The sequence below is a fragment of the Amblyraja radiata genome, chromosome 22, assembly GCF_010909765.2.
Source record: "Amblyraja radiata isolate CabotCenter1 chromosome 22, sAmbRad1.1.pri, whole genome shotgun sequence".
Classification (NCBI taxonomy): domain Eukaryota; kingdom Metazoa; phylum Chordata; class Chondrichthyes; order Rajiformes; family Rajidae; genus Amblyraja; species Amblyraja radiata.
Genome location: NC_045977.1, coordinates 36,795,075 through 36,813,706, shown reverse-complemented (window position 1 = coordinate 36,813,706; position 18,632 = coordinate 36,795,075). Strand labels below are relative to the sequence as shown.

The 18,632-nt window shown below is 45.5% G+C and overlaps 1 protein-coding gene across 1 annotated transcript in view; it reads left to right on the top strand.

Moving 5' to 3' along the window:
- Positions 1–18,632, top strand: part of LOC116985936 (testis-expressed protein 2-like) — a 40,268-nt gene that overhangs the window by 12,627 nt on the left and 9,009 nt on the right. Inside the window, exons 3-7 of the mRNA XM_033041062.1 lie at positions 3,819–4,019; positions 6,489–6,795; positions 7,544–7,785; positions 11,866–12,000; positions 16,996–17,095. Of these exons, the coding sequence (XP_032896953.1) occupies positions 3,819–4,019; positions 6,489–6,795; positions 7,544–7,785; positions 11,866–12,000; positions 16,996–17,095 (985 nt within the window). The remainder of the gene's footprint in view (positions 1–3,818; positions 4,020–6,488; positions 6,796–7,543; positions 7,786–11,865; positions 12,001–16,995; positions 17,096–18,632) is intronic.

Here is an 18,632-nt window from a genome sequence, read left to right as displayed (position 1 = left end):
ACCAAATGTTTGATTCATAATATGCATATACAATTGGTATAATCACAATATCTCAACGATTCAATTGCAGCTTATTGTCACATGTAGGCAGTGTTGCAGCAGTAGAGTTGCTGCCTCACAGCGCCAGAGACCCGGGTCCCATCCTGACCACAGGTGCTGTCTGTGCGGAGTTTGCACTTTCTCCCTGAGACCGCACGAGTTTTCCCCGGGTGCTCCGGTTTCCTCCCACACTGTAATCAAAGGCTGTACAGGTTAATTGGATACGGCAAAAGATTGTAAACTATCCCTAGTGTAGAGTACATAGGGATCGCTGGTCGGCGTGGGCTCGGTGGGCCAGAGGGCCTGTTTCTCCGCTGTACTTCTAACTTAAACTAAACTTAACATGGCCTTAAGAACCATGGCAGCGGCACTGGGGTCGGCCTGGCCTGACATTGTTGACAATGTCCTCCCACCGCTCCATGCAAAGATTTCAAAGGCCTTTTATTGTCACATGTACCAATTAAGGTACAGTGATATGCGAATTACATAGAAACATAGAAAAATAGGTGCGGGAGTAGGCCCTTTGGTCCTTCGAGCCAGCACCGCCATTCAATATGATCATGGCTGATCATCCAAAATCCCCATATCCCTTGATTCTGTCCCTAGTATATGCCTCGAGCCCCAGGCTGCGTGGTTCATTAAAGACGTACGAGTACTGGATGTAGGTTAATTGACTTAATAAATGTAAAAATTGTCCCTAGTGTGTGTAGGATAGTGTTAATATGCGGGGATCGCTGGTCGGCACGGACCCGGTGGGCCGAAGGGCCTGTTTCCACGCTGTATCTCTAAACTAAACTAAACTAAATTAAGTTTTAATTTAGTTTAAGCTTACAACGTGGAAACAGGCCCTTCGGCCCACCCGTGCCGCCCTATAAGTGGCCGGTTTGATCAAATCATTTTAATGTAGAACATAAAACATAGAATAGTACAGCACAGGAAGGGACTTTTCAGCCCCTGCTAAACATGATACTAGGGTAAACTGACCTCCTCTGCTTGTCTGAAACAGGGCCTGTTTACACAATGTATCTTTTTTTGTTTAGTTCAGAGATACACCGTGGAAACAGACCCTTCGGCCCCCCGAGTCCTTGCTGACCTGCGATCCCCGCTCATTAACACTGTCTTACATAAACTAGGGACAATTTACACTTACCAAGCCAATTAACCTACAAACTTGTACGTCTTTGGAGTGTGGGAGGAAACCGAAGATCTCGGAGAAAACCCATGCAGGTCACGGGGAGAACGTACAAACGCCGTACAGACAGTACCCGGATCTCCGGCGCTGCGAGCGTTGTAAGGCAGCAACTCTACCACTGAGCCACCGTGCTGCCCTCTAAACTAAACTAAATCTATCTCTACATCTATCAGTCTGTCTGTCTCTCCTGATGAAGGCTCTCGACCTGAAACATCACACATTCCTTCTCTCCAGAGATGCTGCCTGACCCGCTGAGTTACACCAGCATTTTGCGTCTATCTTTGGTGTAAACCAGCATCTCAAGTTCCTTCCAGCACATGTGTGGCATGGTGGCGCAGCGGCAGAGTCCCGGGTTCGATCCTGACTATGGGTGCTGTCTGTACAGAGTCTGCATGTTCTCCCCGTGACCTGCGTGGGTTTACTCCAGGTATCCTCCCACGCTCCAAAGACTTGCAGGGTTTATAGGTTCATTGGCTTCAGTGTAAATTGTCCCTAGTGTGTGTAGGATAGCGTAAGTGTGCAGGATTGCTGGGCCGCGTGGACTCGGTGAGCCGAAGGGCCTGTTTCCGCACTGTATTTCTAAACTAAACATACCTGTACATCTATCTGTGCTCCTCTGGATCACATCTTATTTTTGACATGTACCTTGCGCTGGAGAAGCATTGGGAAGTCAGGTGAAGGATTATTATTGAACTCCCCGACACTCTCTAAGTAATAATGTGGCAGGTCTACTAGAGTTTCAGTTCAATACTAACCACAACTGGAAAGCAATATCTTTAACAATTCACTATCATCCATAGCAGTGTGTGAAATTTTGGCAGCCGAGCTTTATTCCACAATCCTTCTCGAGGCCCGGGTGCTATCAATCATAACAACCTGAATTTTACCCTTGGATCATTCATAACTACACCTAAAATAATTAAATCTAGTGTTAGATTTTTTTTTTTGATTGGGATACAACTTGAGCTGCTGATGAACCAGACATTTCTTCACTGCAATCTGTTCTGCACGATGGTCTTAATTGAATTCCTCCCTCCATATGTTGTCAGCAGCTTGGAATAGATGAAAGCATCCTTGGCAGGCACTGTGTGCAATTACTTGAAAGCACTTAAGCTTGATAAAGCAGAGATTACCTCTAAGGCCTTCAACCTCCCCAATGCTCCATTTTTCCCTTTTATAGAAAAGATCGTTCAGATTTTCATCACCATACATCAGTGGCCGGATATTCCAATTGGCAAGTGATTCATTTGGACCATGGGACTGTTTATAATTTCAATGGTACTGTGTGGAGTCGTCGAGTGATACAGTGTGGAAACAGGCCCTTCGGCCCAACTTGCCCACACTGGCCAACGTGTCTCAATCTACACTAGTCCCACCTCCCTGTGTTTGGCCCATATCCCTCTAAACCTGTCCCATCCATGTACCTTTCTTAAAACGTTGCGATAATCCCTGACTCAACTATCTCCTCTGGCAACTCGTTCCATACACCCACCACCCTTTGTGTGAAAAAATGACCCCTCATGTTCCTATTAAATTAACCCCCCCCCCCCCCACCTAAAACCAATGTCCTATGGTTCTTGATTCACCTACTCTGGGCAACAGACTCTGTGAGTCTACCTGATCTATTCCTCTCATGATTTTCTGCACCTCTATAAGATCCCCCCTCGCCCTCCTGTGCTCCAAAAAATAGAGTCCTATCCTGCTCAACCTCTCCCTATAGCTCAGGCCCTCAAGTCCCGGCAACATCCTCGTAAATCTTTTCTGCACAACCTCCCACATGGTCACCCTGGTCATGTGACCCACCCTGGTCACATGTATCGAGGTACAGTGAATTTGTTTGTGTACACAGTTCACTGCAAGTACCGCCATACATAAGCACATCTTAGATACAGTGCAAACTTGCTGGAATAGTACACTGAGAAAATGTACAGAGTCGCCAGGAGTGGCGCAATTTCAAGTCTCAGTTGCTGTAGGGTGTAGAGTCCTTGGCCTGGCCATGAAGGCCCGTTGTCCTGGCGGCGTTGCAGGGTCGGCCTGGCCAAGCGTGGCCGTTGGTGACCACCACCGCTGCTCCACCGCTCGGAGCCGTTAACAATGCTGGTTATGTGGGGAGGGTGAAGGGAAGGAGCAAAGATACTCTGGGGTTAAGTAGGGTATAGACGAGGCGGACAGTCAGAACCTTCTCCCCAGGGTAGAAATTTCAAAGATGAGAGGGCATAGCTTTAAGGTGAGAGAGGCAAAGTTTAAAGGAGGTGTGCGGGGCACGTTTTTGGGGGCCTGGAACGCACTGCTAGGGGTGGCGGTGGAGGGAGATGGAATAGGGCAGATTAAGAGGCTTTTTGATAAGTGCTTGGATATGCAGGGAATGGAAGAATATGCATTATGTGCGGGCAGATAAGACCCTGGCAGCATGGTCTGCACAGAAGGATTAAAGGAGATGTCGGACCACCAGTTGCCGGATAATCTGTGGTGGACCTCGATGTTTTTCCCTGAACCACTGAGCCAATTCTGTCCCATTTACGGAAAGCCACTTTCGTGCAGGTTTCACGGTGAAGCTAACGGTCTCTCTGTCTCTTCCACTTTGCAGGGCTGGATGAATGAGATCTGCAGCTACGATCCTGAGACCTACCATCCTTCCCTGACCTTCTCCGTCTTTGTGACCCTCGAGGGAACTGCGCTGAAGCTCTCCTACCCTAGAAGCAACCTGCCGCGGCGCGCGACCTTTGACGAAGGCAAGCACGATGTGGTCTTCATCAGCCATCGCTCCTGTGAGCTTGCTGATAGCAAGGTAGGTGAGAATTAGTTTAGACCAGCTTCGAAGCTTTCCTTTAGAACATAGATAGAACAGTACAAAATGTAGAAACAAAGAACTGTAGATGCTGAGTAATACACAAAAGATTTGTGTAATACATTTATAATACATGTGTAATACTAATTGTGGATGATCAGCCATGAAGGCCCGTCTTAGAATAAAGGGGAGGTCATTTAAGACTGAGGTGAGAAAAAACTTTTTCACCCAGAGAGTTGTGAATTTATGGAATTCCCTGCCACAGACGGCAGTGGAGGCCAAGTCACTGGATGGATTTAAGAGCGAGTTAGATAGAGCTCTAGTGGAGTCAAGGGATATGGGGAGAAGGCAGGCCTGGGTTATTGATAGGGGACGATCAGCCATGATCACAATGAATGGCAGTGCTGGCTCGAAGGGCCGAATGGCCTACTACTGCACCTATTGTCTATTGTTTATGTACAATACATTTATTCCTAATGTTTTAATGTTTTATTTTTTATTCTTAATTGTTTACTGTATGTCGTGTTACTTGCGAGCGGAGCACCAAGGCAAATTCATTGTATGTGTACATACTGGCCAATAAACGTATTCATTAATTCATTAATTCATTCAAAAGGACACAAAGTGCTGAGGTAACTCAGCAGGTCCGCAGGCAGCATCTCTGGAGATTATGGACAGGTGACGTTTTGGGTTGAGACCCTTCCTCACACTCAAGTTTGGAGTCTGAAGAAGGGTCTCGACCCGAAATGTCACCTATCCATGTTCTCCAGAGATGCTGCCTGTCTCGTTGAGTTACTCCAACACTTTGTGTCCTTTTATAGAGTAGCACAGTGCAGGGACAGGCTCTTGGGCTAACAATGTCCGTGCCGAACATGATGCCAAGCTAAACCAATCCCCTCTGCTTGCACCTGATCCATATCCCTCCATTCCCATGCATATTCTTGTGCATATCCAAAAGTCTTTTAAATATCACAGTCATCTCTGCCCCCACCCACCACCTTGATGTTAAAGGTCTGCGTCCCAGTTTGAAGAATCTTATGTTTAATCATCTAAAGCCAGAAGTGTTGGTGTTACATTGAATTAGTTGATCATTTGACCAACTAATCCCGTGCTTGCACGATATGATAAGGACTGATAGAGAGCATCCTCACCACAGGCATCACGGTGTGGTATGGAAACACCACACAGACAGAGAGGAAGGCTCTGCAAAGAGTCATAAAGACTGCAGAGAGGATTATCAGAACGGAACTCCCCTCCATGGACACAATCTACACACAGCGCTGTCAAAAAAGAGCAGAGAGAATCATCAGAGACACACTACATCCAGCTCACTCCCTGCTCAAACACAAAAACTGCACATACAACCTCAGGCACAGACGAGCAGACAGCATCGCCACAAACAGAACACGCTTTTTTAAGAGCTTCTTCCCTGCAACAGTGAGACTCTTGGCCAAAACAAAACAAAATGAACTGATGCCCTGATATAGGGTTTGTGCAAGTTACAATGCTCTCACTTTCCCCTTTATATAGGGTTTTAGGCATTTTCTTTTTTATTTCTAGAGTAGTATATGTTTTTATAGATTATGTGTCTTCTGTGTGTCTTTTTAATTTTTAATTTGACTTGACTTGACTCTTTGAATAACCGCACAAGAGTTCCTATGTCAGTAAGCACAAATGGCAAATAAAGTTTTTGACCTTTTTGATATGCAAACCTTCTGCATCCTTCCTTCCATGTGAAAAAGTTGCTCCTCAGCTTCTTATTTAATCCTTACCCTTCTCACCTTAAACATATACCCAGTTGTTTTTGATTCCCCCGCCCTAGGTAAAAGACACTGTGCGTGCACCCTATCTATTCCCCCTGTGATTTTCTACACTGAATCTTTACCTTGAAAGAATGGGGCAAAGTTGGCAAAATACTTCCTCAGGTTTCAAATGATTTGGGGAAAGTCCACGGTGGAAAAGATCTGCAGAAGACATAGGCATCAAGGGTGGCACTAGAGTTGGTGCCTTACAGCTCCGGAGACCCAGGTTTGATCCTGACTATGGGTGCTGTCTATTCAGAGTTTGCACGTTCTCCCTGTGACCACGTGGGTTTCCCCCGGGTGCTCCGGTTTCCACCCACGCTCCAAAGACGCAACGGTATGTACGCGAATTGGCTTGGTAAAATAGTTAAATTGTCCCTAGTGTGTGTAGGATAGTGTCAGTGTACGTGGAACGCTGGTCGGCACGGAATAAGTGGTCCGAAGGACCTGTTTCCACGCTGTATCTCTAAAGTCTAAGGTGGAAGTTCACTTCTCCTTTAGACTTTAGATAAAGAGCACAGAAATGGAGACTCCGCAGTTGCTGGAATCCTGAATAAAACACAAAGTGCTGGAGTAACTCAGTGGGTCTGTGTCTCTAAACTAAACTAAACTAAATTGTCTTTGGTACCAGCTCGTGCTTATAAAGAAATTCTCCTTTTGCCGTTAGGTTTTCCTCGTGCCACCTGGCCTTGCAAAGAAGAGAATATGGAATAAGAAGTATCCCATCTGTATTTACCTCTGTGAGTCTGAGGCCATCAGATCTAGATCTTCTGGAGATAGAAAAACAAAGACGGACACGGACAGCGAAGACGCAGAGATCGCACCACAAGATCTCCAGCTGAGAGCGCCCAGAGAAGGCAGAGAAAACGCACTCTTCCTCTTTGGAAGAACAGGCAGGGAAAAAGAAGAATGGTTTCGATATTTCCTTTTGGCTTCTCGAGTCCAATCAGACGACAGACAGAACCATAGCAGAGGTAATGAAATTTGCACTTGTTATGATTTGGGCAAGAATAGAAACTTTGCTACAAGGGTGCGGAATAATGTGAAAACGCGTAACTTGTTTTTAGTGCTTTGGAACTTTTTGCTTGCTAATATTTGTTTCCATTTCCGCATGATGCACACATCTAAAACCCTGCTTTGCACTGCATAACGTTGGACAGCACAGTGGCGCAGCGGTTGAGACCCCCATCCCCCACCAGCAAGCTATTAGTTTTAGGTCCAGTGTTAGAGATATGGTGTGGAAACAGGCCCCTTAGCCCACCGAGCCCACGCCGACCAGCGATCACCCCCTACACTCGCACGATCGTACACACTAGGGACAATTTACAGAAACCAGTTAACCCACAAAGCTGCACGTCTTGGGAGTGTGGGAGGAAACCGGAGAACTCGGAGGAAACCCACGCGGTCCCAGGCAGAACATACAAACTCCATACAGACAGCACACGTAGCCAGGATCGAACCCGGGTCTCTGGCGCTGTAAGGCGCTGTGATGCCAAATCCAGTGTTAAAAGGTCCAACGACTGATTTTAGAATTGACCATTCCTAATGCCATTGGAGACAACAGTTACACACTCCTACTGTTGCTTTTGGTTCCTACAGGGGTTTACAGATGTTTCTATTTGCCTAATACTCCGTATATTTCAGTTCACTACTTCGAGAAACTGTGAGAAGTCGGTTGTTTGTGGCCATGTACCCAAAATAATATCCAACATTATTTTCCAGGTCCTGCATCAAATCTAGGCTCCAGCCCGTCTGGGCGATGGGCCTGCAGTGACAGCAGCAGTAACAGTGACAGCACTGAAGACCTCCCCTCCCTCTTTAAAACCAAGGAGTTGGCTGGGAACATCAAACAGAAGATCCTTCTGGACTACAGCAGATACATGTCCAAGTTGATTACTTCAGACAGCTGCAGCCCTTTGTTGAGCCCCAACCACAGCACGGCCAGCAGTCCCACCGACAACCAGGTAGGTTGGCGGAGGTTTAAGTGACACCTATTCCAGTAATGAGAGGCGGTGCAGAGGCACAGGTGGTAGAGCTGCTGCCGCACAATGCCAGAGATCCCGGTTCGATCCTGACCTTGGATGCTCTCTGTGTGGAGTTGAGTTTAATTTATTGTCACGTTTATTGAGTTTATTAATACCTGTACCAATGTACAGTGAAAAGCCTTAGTCGCGGTAAGATTATACATCGAGCCATTACAATCGAGCCATCCACAGTGTACAGATACATGATAAAGGGGATGACGTTTAGTGCAAGATAAAGTACAGTAAAGTCCGATTTAACATAGTCTGAGGGCCTCCAATGAGGTAGATCACAGCTCAGGACCAGTCTCTAGTTGTTCAGTTGTCTGATTTTGCACGTTCTCCCTGTGACTGCATGGGTGCTCCGGTTTCCTCCCACATCCCCAAAGACGTGTGGGTTTTTAGGTTTAGAGATACAGAGTGGAAATAGGCCCTTTGGCCCACCAAGTCCGCACCCACCAGCGATCCCCGCACATTAACACTACCCTACACACACTAGGGACAATTTTTACAATTATACCAAGCCAATATACCTACGCCTATGCACTAGTTCTATCCTACACAATTGACCTGCAAACCTGCACGTCTTTGGAATTTGGGAGGAAACTGGAGCACCCGGGATAAGCCCACACAGGTCACGGGGAGAACGTACAAACTCCATACAGTCAGCACCAATAGTCAGGTTCGAACCCGGGTCTCTGGCGCTGTGAGACAGCAACCCTGCTGCTGCGCCACCTTGTGGTTGATAATGAAGATGCTGCAGGAAGTCATCGTTGGACTGGTCCGGTGGGCAGACAGGTGGCAAACGGAATTGAATCGAGATAAGTTTTTCATGGTAATGCATATGGGAAGGACGAACAAGGCAAGGAAATACGTATACAATAAATGGCAGTGCAGTAAAAGTGGAGAGGGATAGCAGAATAAGCAGCGTGGAGTAGAAATGTTTTTTTTCCACCATTTCCACCAGGGTAGGAATGTCAAAGAGTATCTTACGTTGCTTCCTGTTCCTTCCCGTTCTCATCCAGCATCTTCTGCTTTCCAGGTCTAATGATCAAAGCAGTTGGAAGACAGACAAAGGCTGAGCATTAAACATTCATTGTAATGAATTATTTACTGCAAACTAAACTGAAGTCAATTGCTTGTAACATGTCGGATATAAATACGCAGTCACTCACACTCTTTTGAAAGGTTGTACCCGCTCGTGCTATCACGTTACTTAAGGCTTATTCAGGTCTCCCAGGTCAACTGTAGCGGAGAAGGCTGTGAAATAGAAACTGATTTAGCCTCCTCTTGGGACAACTGTCAGACGTTGGTGAAGAATGCAGGCAGTCCCTGACTTATGGAAGAGTTACGTTCCGTGAACCCTTACCTAAGTCAGACTTTATTTGTCGCAATCACCATCCCCATCCCCCTGGCCAAATTACTGAGACTATTGTGTGGGAAGGAACTGCAGATGTTGGTTTAAACCGAAGATAGACACAAAAAGCCGGAGTAACTCAGCAGGGCAGGCAGCATCTCTGGAGAGAAGGGATGGGTGACGTTTCGGGTCGAGACCCTTCTTTAGACGGAAAGTCACGAGAAAGGGAAACGAGAGATATAGACGATGATGTGGAGGGATAATCATTCATTCATTGTTCTTTATACCTCCCGTCCATTGACTTCATCTACACTTCACGCTGCCTCGGCAAGGCCAGCAGCATAATCAAGGTCCAGTTCCTCCCCAGCCACTCCCTCTTCTCCCCTCTCCCATCAAGCAAGAGGTACAGAAATGTGAAATTGCACACCTTCAGATTCAGGGACGGTTTCTTCCCAGCTGTTACCAAAGCACTGCACCATCGTCTCAACAACTAGAGAGCGGTCCTGAGCTACTAGTTGCCACATTGAAGACCCTCGGACTATCTTTAATCGGAGTTTATCTTGTACTGTTATTTCCTTTATCATGTATCTGTACACTGTGGGTGACTGCGACTATAATTGTAGTGCCTTTATCTGAGGATAAAGAATTATTTCCATAATTGTAATAATTTGTGAGTGAAGAAGGGTCTCAACCTAAAACATCACCTATTCCTTTGCCTCCAGAGATGCTGCTTGGCCCGCTGAGTTACTCCAGCACTTTGTGTCTTTCTTCTGTGTAAACCAGCATCTGCGGTTCCTTCCTACAACTGTTCACTATTGAGGCAGTTTGATTGCAAAAAATAAAGACTGAAGTGCATTTCCAACATGTCACACAATGGAATATTCTTCCTCCCACGCTTGCTGATAACATTTAAAATAATCAAAATTAAATTAAAATATTCAGCACATTAGATTTAGTCAATATTGCCAAATTGTACTAAGGAACATTTTAGGAGTACCGTTAGTTTTGTGTGAAATCCTGTTTATCTGAAGCGTTTCCTAATTTATGTTGAAACACCAGAATGAATGATTGAAAAGGGACTGGTACAAAGATTTAGCAGTTATCCAGTTTCATCTGGTGTGGATTGAAATCTTGATCTCAATTTTGGTGAATTACTTAACTGTTTTCGTTTTAATTTCTCCACTGGGACAGCTGTTAATGTTGAAATAGAATGCAATAAAATTTGCCCCGCAGCAGAGCAGAGATTAAATGCAGAGCAAAGAGAGGGCTGACCTACAAGAAGCAAAGTACAAGGGGAGGGAGACTGCCGTGGAAAGGTGGATTATTTTTTAACATTTGAAATATGAAAACAGTGAAAACGTCCAACCTTAAGTTTTGAAATACAGCGCGGAAACAGGCCCTTTGGCCCACCGAGTCCACGCCGACCAGCGATCCCCGCCCACGTACACTATCCGACACACATTAGGGACAATTGACAATCATACCAAACCAATTAACCTACAAACCTGTACGTCTTTGGAGTGTGGGAGAAAACCGGAGATCCCGGAGAAAACCCACGCAGGTTATGGGGAGAGCATACAAACTCCGTACAGACAGCACCCGTTGTCAGGATCGAATCCGGCTCTCTGGCGCTGTATGGCAGCAACTCTACTGCTGCGTCACCATGCCGCCCAAATTAACTTGAACAAAAATATTGCATTGTGTTCAGAGATTGATGGGGGTTTTTTTTGCTTGTTATTATGCTTTTAAAGCAGTAACGAATGAACAATTTCTCCCACGTTCATCTCACAACATGTTTGTTGCCACGAGTGGAAGAGTCTAGCATGAGCAGGCACAGTCCCTGAATAAAAGGACGTATCTATAGAAAGGAGATGGGGAGGAATTTCTTTAGTCAGCAGGTGGTGAATCTGTAGAAGGAATTGCCACAGACGGCCGTGGAGGCAGTCATTGGGTAGGTTTAAGGTGGAGAATCCTTCGGGTGGCACGGTGGCGCAGCGGTAGAGTTGCTGCCTTACAGCGCCAGAATCCCGGGTTCAATGCTGACTACTGGTGCTGTCTGTATGGAGTTTGTACGTTCTCCCCCGTGACCGTAGGGGCTTTCTCGGGATGCTCCGGTTTCCGCCCACACTCCAAAGACGTACAGGTTTGTACTTAAATTGGCGTCGGAAATTGTAAAATTGTCCCTGATGTGTAGCATAGTGCTAGTGTACGGGGTGATTGCTGGTTGGTGTGGAGTTTTCAAGGTATTTTTCTTCGATCCTAAGATTAGTTTAGTTTAGTTTAATTTAGAGATACACTCCCTAGAGATACAGGAATCAGGCCCTTTGGTCCTCTCTACATTTCTTGGTATATCTAAATTAAACTAAACTAAACTTAGGACTGAAGAAAAATTGGTAAATTAAACGAAGAATTGGTGGACTGAGCAATATTTCCCGTTCTCAGTAGCCTTCTTCATTGCTGGGCGTTTGAGTTCCTGGACGAGGCCATAATGAAACCAGTTGCTGTGCTTTCTTCCAGATACCTATAGATGTTCAAAAGAGTATTCATCTATTTGCTTACTCAATAACTTGCCGTTTATAAGTACCGGTAGCTTGGCTATCTTGCATGAGCTCACTTGTGTTCCGCTGTCTAGCTCCTGTATAACATTCATGTGTTTTTTTCCTCAGATGCCAAGCAGCGGAGAGCCCCATGTGTCCTGGATAAATGCACTGATTGGGCGGATCTTCTGGGACATTTTGCGGGAAAAGTACTGGGCTGATCTCGTGGCTAACAAAATTCAGAAGAAATTAAGTAAAATCAGGGTAAGCAAACTGCCTGGTTGCCTTGTACAACATAACCGAGGCAGGTACCGTAACAACATTTAAGAGACATTTGGACAGGTACATGGATAGGAAAGGTTTCGAGGGATGTGGGCCAAACGCAGGCAGGTGGGACCAGTGTAGATGGGACATCCTGGTCAGCATGGGCAAGTTGGGCCGAAGGGTCTGTTTCCGTGCTGTATGATTCTGTGACTCTCTATGACACTCTGTGGTGGAGCTCGAAGCAGGAGACCAGTGTTACCCAATGTACATCCAAAGCAGCCTTATTCCTTTGCACAGTGTCACCTAGTCACCAGTCACTAAATAAGGGGCAGTGCAGTGGTGCAATGGTAGAGTTGCTGCCACACAGCGCCAGAGACCCGGGTTCCATCATGACTACCGCTGCTGTCTGTACGGAGTTTGTACGTTCTTCCCGTGACCGCATAAGTTTTCTCCGGATGCTCCGGTTTCCTCCCACATTCCAAAGACGTGCAGGTTTGTAGGTTAATCAGTTTCAGTAAAAATTGTTTTAAAAATTGTCCTTGGTGTGTAGGCTAGTGCCAGTGCACAGGATCACTGGTCGGCACGGACTTGGTCGACTGAAGGGCCTGTTTCTGTATCTCTAAACAAAACAAAATAATGAAGTGAAGATGTTTTTTCTAACGTTATTTTTAAAAAAATTATTAATGTGTTTTTAAATAAATTTTAATTTTAATTTAAAAAAAAAGTTTTCAAGGTATTTAAAAAATATTTGGATGTCTTTCTGAATGCCTCTGAACATCAGTGACATTTGGAGGCAGTGAATACCTTGTGTTCAGAGACCTTCTGATAGGAGAAGGTATCTCGACAGCAGGCCAAAGATTCATGTACATCCTACCCCTGCTTAAAAGCCAAACGATCTTCCAGAATAGCCACGAAATCTGATAAAAATGGCAGGGCCAATAAAGATGAGCAAATCTCTCTTTTGGGCAATTGAAGGACGTTTAGGAGACCACAGAGCCAGAGCATGGAAACAGGCTCTTCGGCCCAACTTGCCCATGCCAACCATGATGCCTATATTCTGAATTTTATATGCAAGAAAGAACTGCAGATGCTGGTTTAAATCGAAGGTAGACACAAAATGCTGGAGTAACTCAGCGGGTGAGGCAGCATCTCTGGAGAGAAGGAATGGGCGACGTTTCGGGTCGAACTTGAAACATCGCTCATTCCTTCTCTCCAGAGATGCTGCCTCACCCGTTGAGTTACACCAACATTTTGTGTCGACCTTCTGAATTTTAGAATTGTTATTTTTAGTCATAGAGTCATAAGGACAGAAACAGGCCTTCAGCCCAGCTTGTACTTGCCCCATCTATGCTGGTCCCACCTGCCCGCGTTTGCCCCATATCTCTCTAAACCTTTCCTCTACATGTATCTATCCAAATGCTTTTTAACTCTGATTACTTTAGCCCTGATTAATATTATATGATTGCTACTTGATATTCAGCTAACCCCCAGCAAATGAAGTGGACAGTATACTCAAATGGTGAGGACAATAGTAGGTTTAGGGATTTTGCTACCCAATTGTCACTCACTCTCTAGATTCATGCAAACATTAGTGATGTAACATTAGTGATGTTAGATGGAGCTCGAGGGGCTAGCGGAATCAAGGGATATGGGGAGAAGGCAGGCACGGGTTACTGATTGTGGATGATCACAATGAATGGCGGTGCAGGCTTGAAGGGCCAAATGGCCTCCTCCTGCACCTATTTTCTATGTAACCTTTCTTGAAAATGTAAAACATCCATGGAAGATTTTCTTCTGGACACAAATATACGTAAAAGTGGTGGAATAGTTGCTCACAAGTTCGAGGTGCAGAATTAGGCCATTTTGCCCATCAAGTCTACTCCGCCATTCGATCATGGCTGACCTATCTTTCCCTCGTAACCCCTTTCTCCTGCCTTCTCCCCGTAACCCCTGACACCCGCAACCACTGAATCACCTCCGTCTGAATACAACACTGTGTTGTGAATTGTATTGTGCGGGCAATCTCAGCTCTCAGTCAAAAGCACAAAGTTCACTCCAAATTCAGTCTTAAGTACTAACGTTTATGCTGACGCATCAGCACATGATTTACGGATGACAACAGTGCTGGGTGTGTTATGTGCCTCTTACACAACACTTATTCAAGGTCCTATTTTCACCTTCAGGAGAAAGTAAAAGATTTCACAGCATCGTAAAAGAGAACAGATTTTACCCCCAGAACCAGAGCCACTATTTATCACTCAGTCAAATCTTAATAGGGCATCACTGTTTGCAAATTAATTGACTGCTATAGAAACATAGAAACATAGAAATTAGGTGCAGAAGTAGGCCATTCGGCCCTTCGAGCCTGCACCGCCATTCAATATGATCATGGCTGATCATCCAACTCAGTATCCCGTACCTGCCTTCTCTCCATACCCTCTGATCCCCTTAGCCACAAGGGCCACATCTAACTCCCTCTTAAATATAGCCAATGAACTGGCCTCGACTACCCTCTGTGGCAGAGAGTTCCAGAGATTCACCACTCTCTGTGTGAAAAATGTTTTTCTCATCTCGGTTTTAAAGGATTTCCCCCTTATCCTTAAGCTGTGACCCCTTGTCCTGGACTTCCCCAACATCGGGAACAATCTTCCTGCATCTAGCCTGTCCAACCCCTTAAGAATTTTATAAGTTTCTATAAGAAACCCTCTCAATCTCCTAAATTCTAATAATAATAATAATAATAATGTTTTGTTTATAGGGACAGTGCATATTAATTAACATTTGCATGTAAATATGCGAGATTGTAGCTAATCAGTAGCTAATTTCCGTCTCTAGTCCCAGGCAAAGGTAGGTGAAGTGTCTTGCCATCTATGTTTTCAACACTACAGCAGTAACAACAATTCAAACATATTTCATTTGTTGCAAAGCTGGAAAGGGGTGCAGCAAAGATTGACAAGGATGTAGCCAGGACTCGAGGGGCCTGAGTTATAGGGAGAGGTTGAGCAGGATAGGACTTTATTCCTTGGAGCGTAGGAGGATGAGGGGGAATCTTATGGAGGTGTATGAAATCATGAACGGAATAGATGCACAGTCATTTACCTAGAGTAGGATAATCGAGAACCATATTTAAGGTAAGGGGGAAAAGATTTAATAGGAACCTGAGGGGCAAACATTTTACACAAAGGGTGTATGGAACGAGGCAGGTACTATCACAAGTTTAGACAGGTAATGAAGTAATAAATAATTTAAAACAATCTCAACACAGGGAATAACAACAATGAAAATACATTTAGACAGGTACACAGAGTGGATACATTTAGACCAATATGGGCCAAATACATGCAGGTGGGACTAGTATAGCTTGGGCATGCTGGTCAGCATGAGCAGGTTGGGCCAAAGGGCCTGTTACAATGACTCTAAATGCATTGCAACATTCCGAGATTGAGTAAGAGACTCGTTAAATATATAACAAAAACATGTTGGAAATTCATAGTAGGTCAGACAGCATCAATAGTGAGACTAAAACAGTCAACATTGTGGATCAAAGATCCGTCATCACAACTGGAAAAGTGAGTTTAAAAAAAAGGTGGTAGACAAAAATGCTGGAGAAACTCAGCGGGTGAGGCAGCATCTATGGAGCGAAAGAAATAGGCAACGTTTCGGGTCGAGACCCTTCTTCAGACCTCACCTTCAGAAACCCTTCTTAAAAAAAGGGTGATTGTTTTGCAGAGGCTGGAAAGCAGCAAATAATTGAGTCTGAATCAGTCTGAGGAAAGATATCGACCCTAAACGTCGCCTATCCATTCTCACCACGGATGCTACCTGACCCACTGAATCCCTCCAGCTCTTTGTGTTTTGACCAACACTGATCCGAAATTCCTTTTGTGTCCAATAAACTTGCTTTGTTATTTTGCCGCAGTCCTTAATCCATCATCAGACAGTCTGAAGAAGGCACAGTCTAACTTCAAGTAACCCTTGCAACCCCCCCCCCCCCTCTCTCCATCCCTCCCCCACCCACATCACCGTGCTGTTGAATTTCACTGTCTGTATAACTCGTTATCACCTGCCCCATAACCAACAATGGACCATTGTGGGCTCCATCTTTCCTTGATCATTGTTGCTTTTTGCATCTCTTTCATTCATTGGTTCTATGTACCGTCTATGTCTCCCCTTTCCCCTGAATCTCAGTCTGAAGAAGGGTCTCGAGCCGAAACATCACCCATTTTGTTTCTCCAGAGATGTTGCCTGACCCGCTGAGTTACTCCAGCACTTTGTGTCTTTCCTTGGTAAACCAGCATCTGCATTTCCTTGTCTGTACATCAGAAGGTATTGTTCACACCATCGCCCTTGTGCAATGTTTTCTGTCGGGCATGACATATGTTACTGACAGGGAAACAGATTACGTGTGCGTATTGGGTGAGTGATTTGGCCCGATTTGAGTTTCAGATTGCAGTAAAAAAATTGGCAAACTCTCTTTCCATAGCCATTGCTTCACCCAAAGCCTTAAATCACGCAGATGACCTGTTATCACCTCATTATTCTGTGCACAGTACAGTTCTCCTTGCTATCCAGCCACCCACACAATCTGTAACAATCTAGATGCCAGAGATGTCCCTACTGCTTCAGTGAACATATTTCCATTCTCGTCGGTCCCTGATACCAAGAAGACCTGCATACCCAGACACAAGTCTGAAGAAGGGTTTCGGCCCGAAACGTTGCCTATTTCCTTCTCTCCATAGATGCTGCTGCACCCGCTGAGTTTCTCCAGCACTTTTGTCTTCCTTCTAATATTTAGACATTGATTGATAATGCTTTTCTGAAGCATATCAGGATATTTTACCATGCTAACGTTGTTAGGAAATATACAGTAAATGGGTCATCAGTGATAAAATAAATCTAAGCGACAATGAACCAATATAGGAAATTACATCTAATGTTATTTTAAAAGCTGCTGGTGTAATTAAGCAGTCTTTTTGATTTTGTCTCTTTCATTAGTTGCCCTACTTCATGAACGAGCTCGCTCTCACTGAGTTGGACTTGGGGGCTTTGCTACCTACTATCACCCACACCTCCAGCCCTTTAGTCAATCCAAGAGGTGAGTAGATTTGGTTCAATGGTAATATTATTGTCACATGTACCATTGAAATTCATTTTTCCATACGGTTCATGTCAAGTTTCACTCTACATAAGCAGGGGCGGCACGGTGGCGCAGCGGTAGAGTTGCTGCCTTACAGCGCCTGCAGCGCCAGAGACCCGGGTTCGATCCCGATTACGGGTGCTGCCTGTACGTTCTTCCTGTGACCGCGTGGGTTTTCTCCGAGATCTTCGGTTTCCTCCCACACTCCAAAGACGCACAGGTTTGTAGGTTCATTGGCTCGGGTTTGTATTCTTGGTATAAGTGTCAATTGTCCCTCGTGTGTGTAGTCTTAATGTGCGGGGATCGCAGGTCGGTGCGGACTCGGTGGGCCAAAGGGCCTGTTTCCGAGCTGGATCTCTAAGCTAAAAAAACGAAATCAAGTTCAAGTTACATTTATTGTCACATGCACCAATTGGTACAGTGATTACCAATAGGCACTTAGATACATCTTAAATAAGTATCTCAGATACAGTACAAGTGTATAGTTGTTGTACACTGAAGCAGTGATCAATCAATATGTGTAACGGTGGAGCCGAGGGTTAGGATTTGAAGCAAAATGCGGGCGGCATGGTGGCGCAGCAGTGGAGTGATCGCGTGGGCTTCCTCCGGGTGCTCCGGTTTCCTCCCACATCCCAAAAGACGTGCCGGTTTGCAGGTTAATTGGCCCTCTGTAAATTGCCCCTGATGTGCAAGGAATGGACGCGGAAGTGGGATAGCATAGAACGCGTGTGAACGGGTGATCGAGAGTCGGCGTGGGCTCGATGGGCCGAAGGGCCCGTTTCCATGCTGTGTCTTTCGATCAATCAATGAGGAAAGAAGTGGAGGAGTGAAATATAAAGCAGGATGGAGGGATGTGGGTGGGTGGAGGGGGCGGGGGAGGGGGGTGGTGGGGGGGAGAGGACAGAGGGGGTATAAAAGGGAAATATGGGACTAGGGGATGGGAGATATTGGATTTAATAATGCACTGTCTGCAGTAAAACAAAGAGGTGTGCTGCTACCAGCAACATACCGTGCACACAGATTACTCTGCTAAATGAACCATGGAAATATCCAGGTACTGCTCCATTATAGACGTATTACCAGGGTCACAAAACGTTTTGCAATTCTTCTACTCAGCTGATTTAGTTTAGTTTGGTTTACACGTACAGTGCGGAAACAGGCCCTTCGGGCCACAAGTCCGTGCCGACCAGCGATCCTTTACACTAACACTGTTCTACACACTAGGGACAATATCCAATTTTTACCGAAGCCAATTAACCTACAAACCTGTGCGTATTTAGAGTGTGGGTGGGAGGAAACCAGAGCGGGAACTGCAGATGGAGTCAATGGAAGGGAGGTTGGTTTGTGCGATGGTCTGGGCTGCGTTACACACTTCTCTGCAATCTCTTGCGGTCTTGGATGGAGCAGTTCCCAAAACAGGGTGGATACCTGATGGCCATTGACCGATCAGGTCCATGAAGGCACATCAGTTAATGAAATGTCCAGGGATATATCC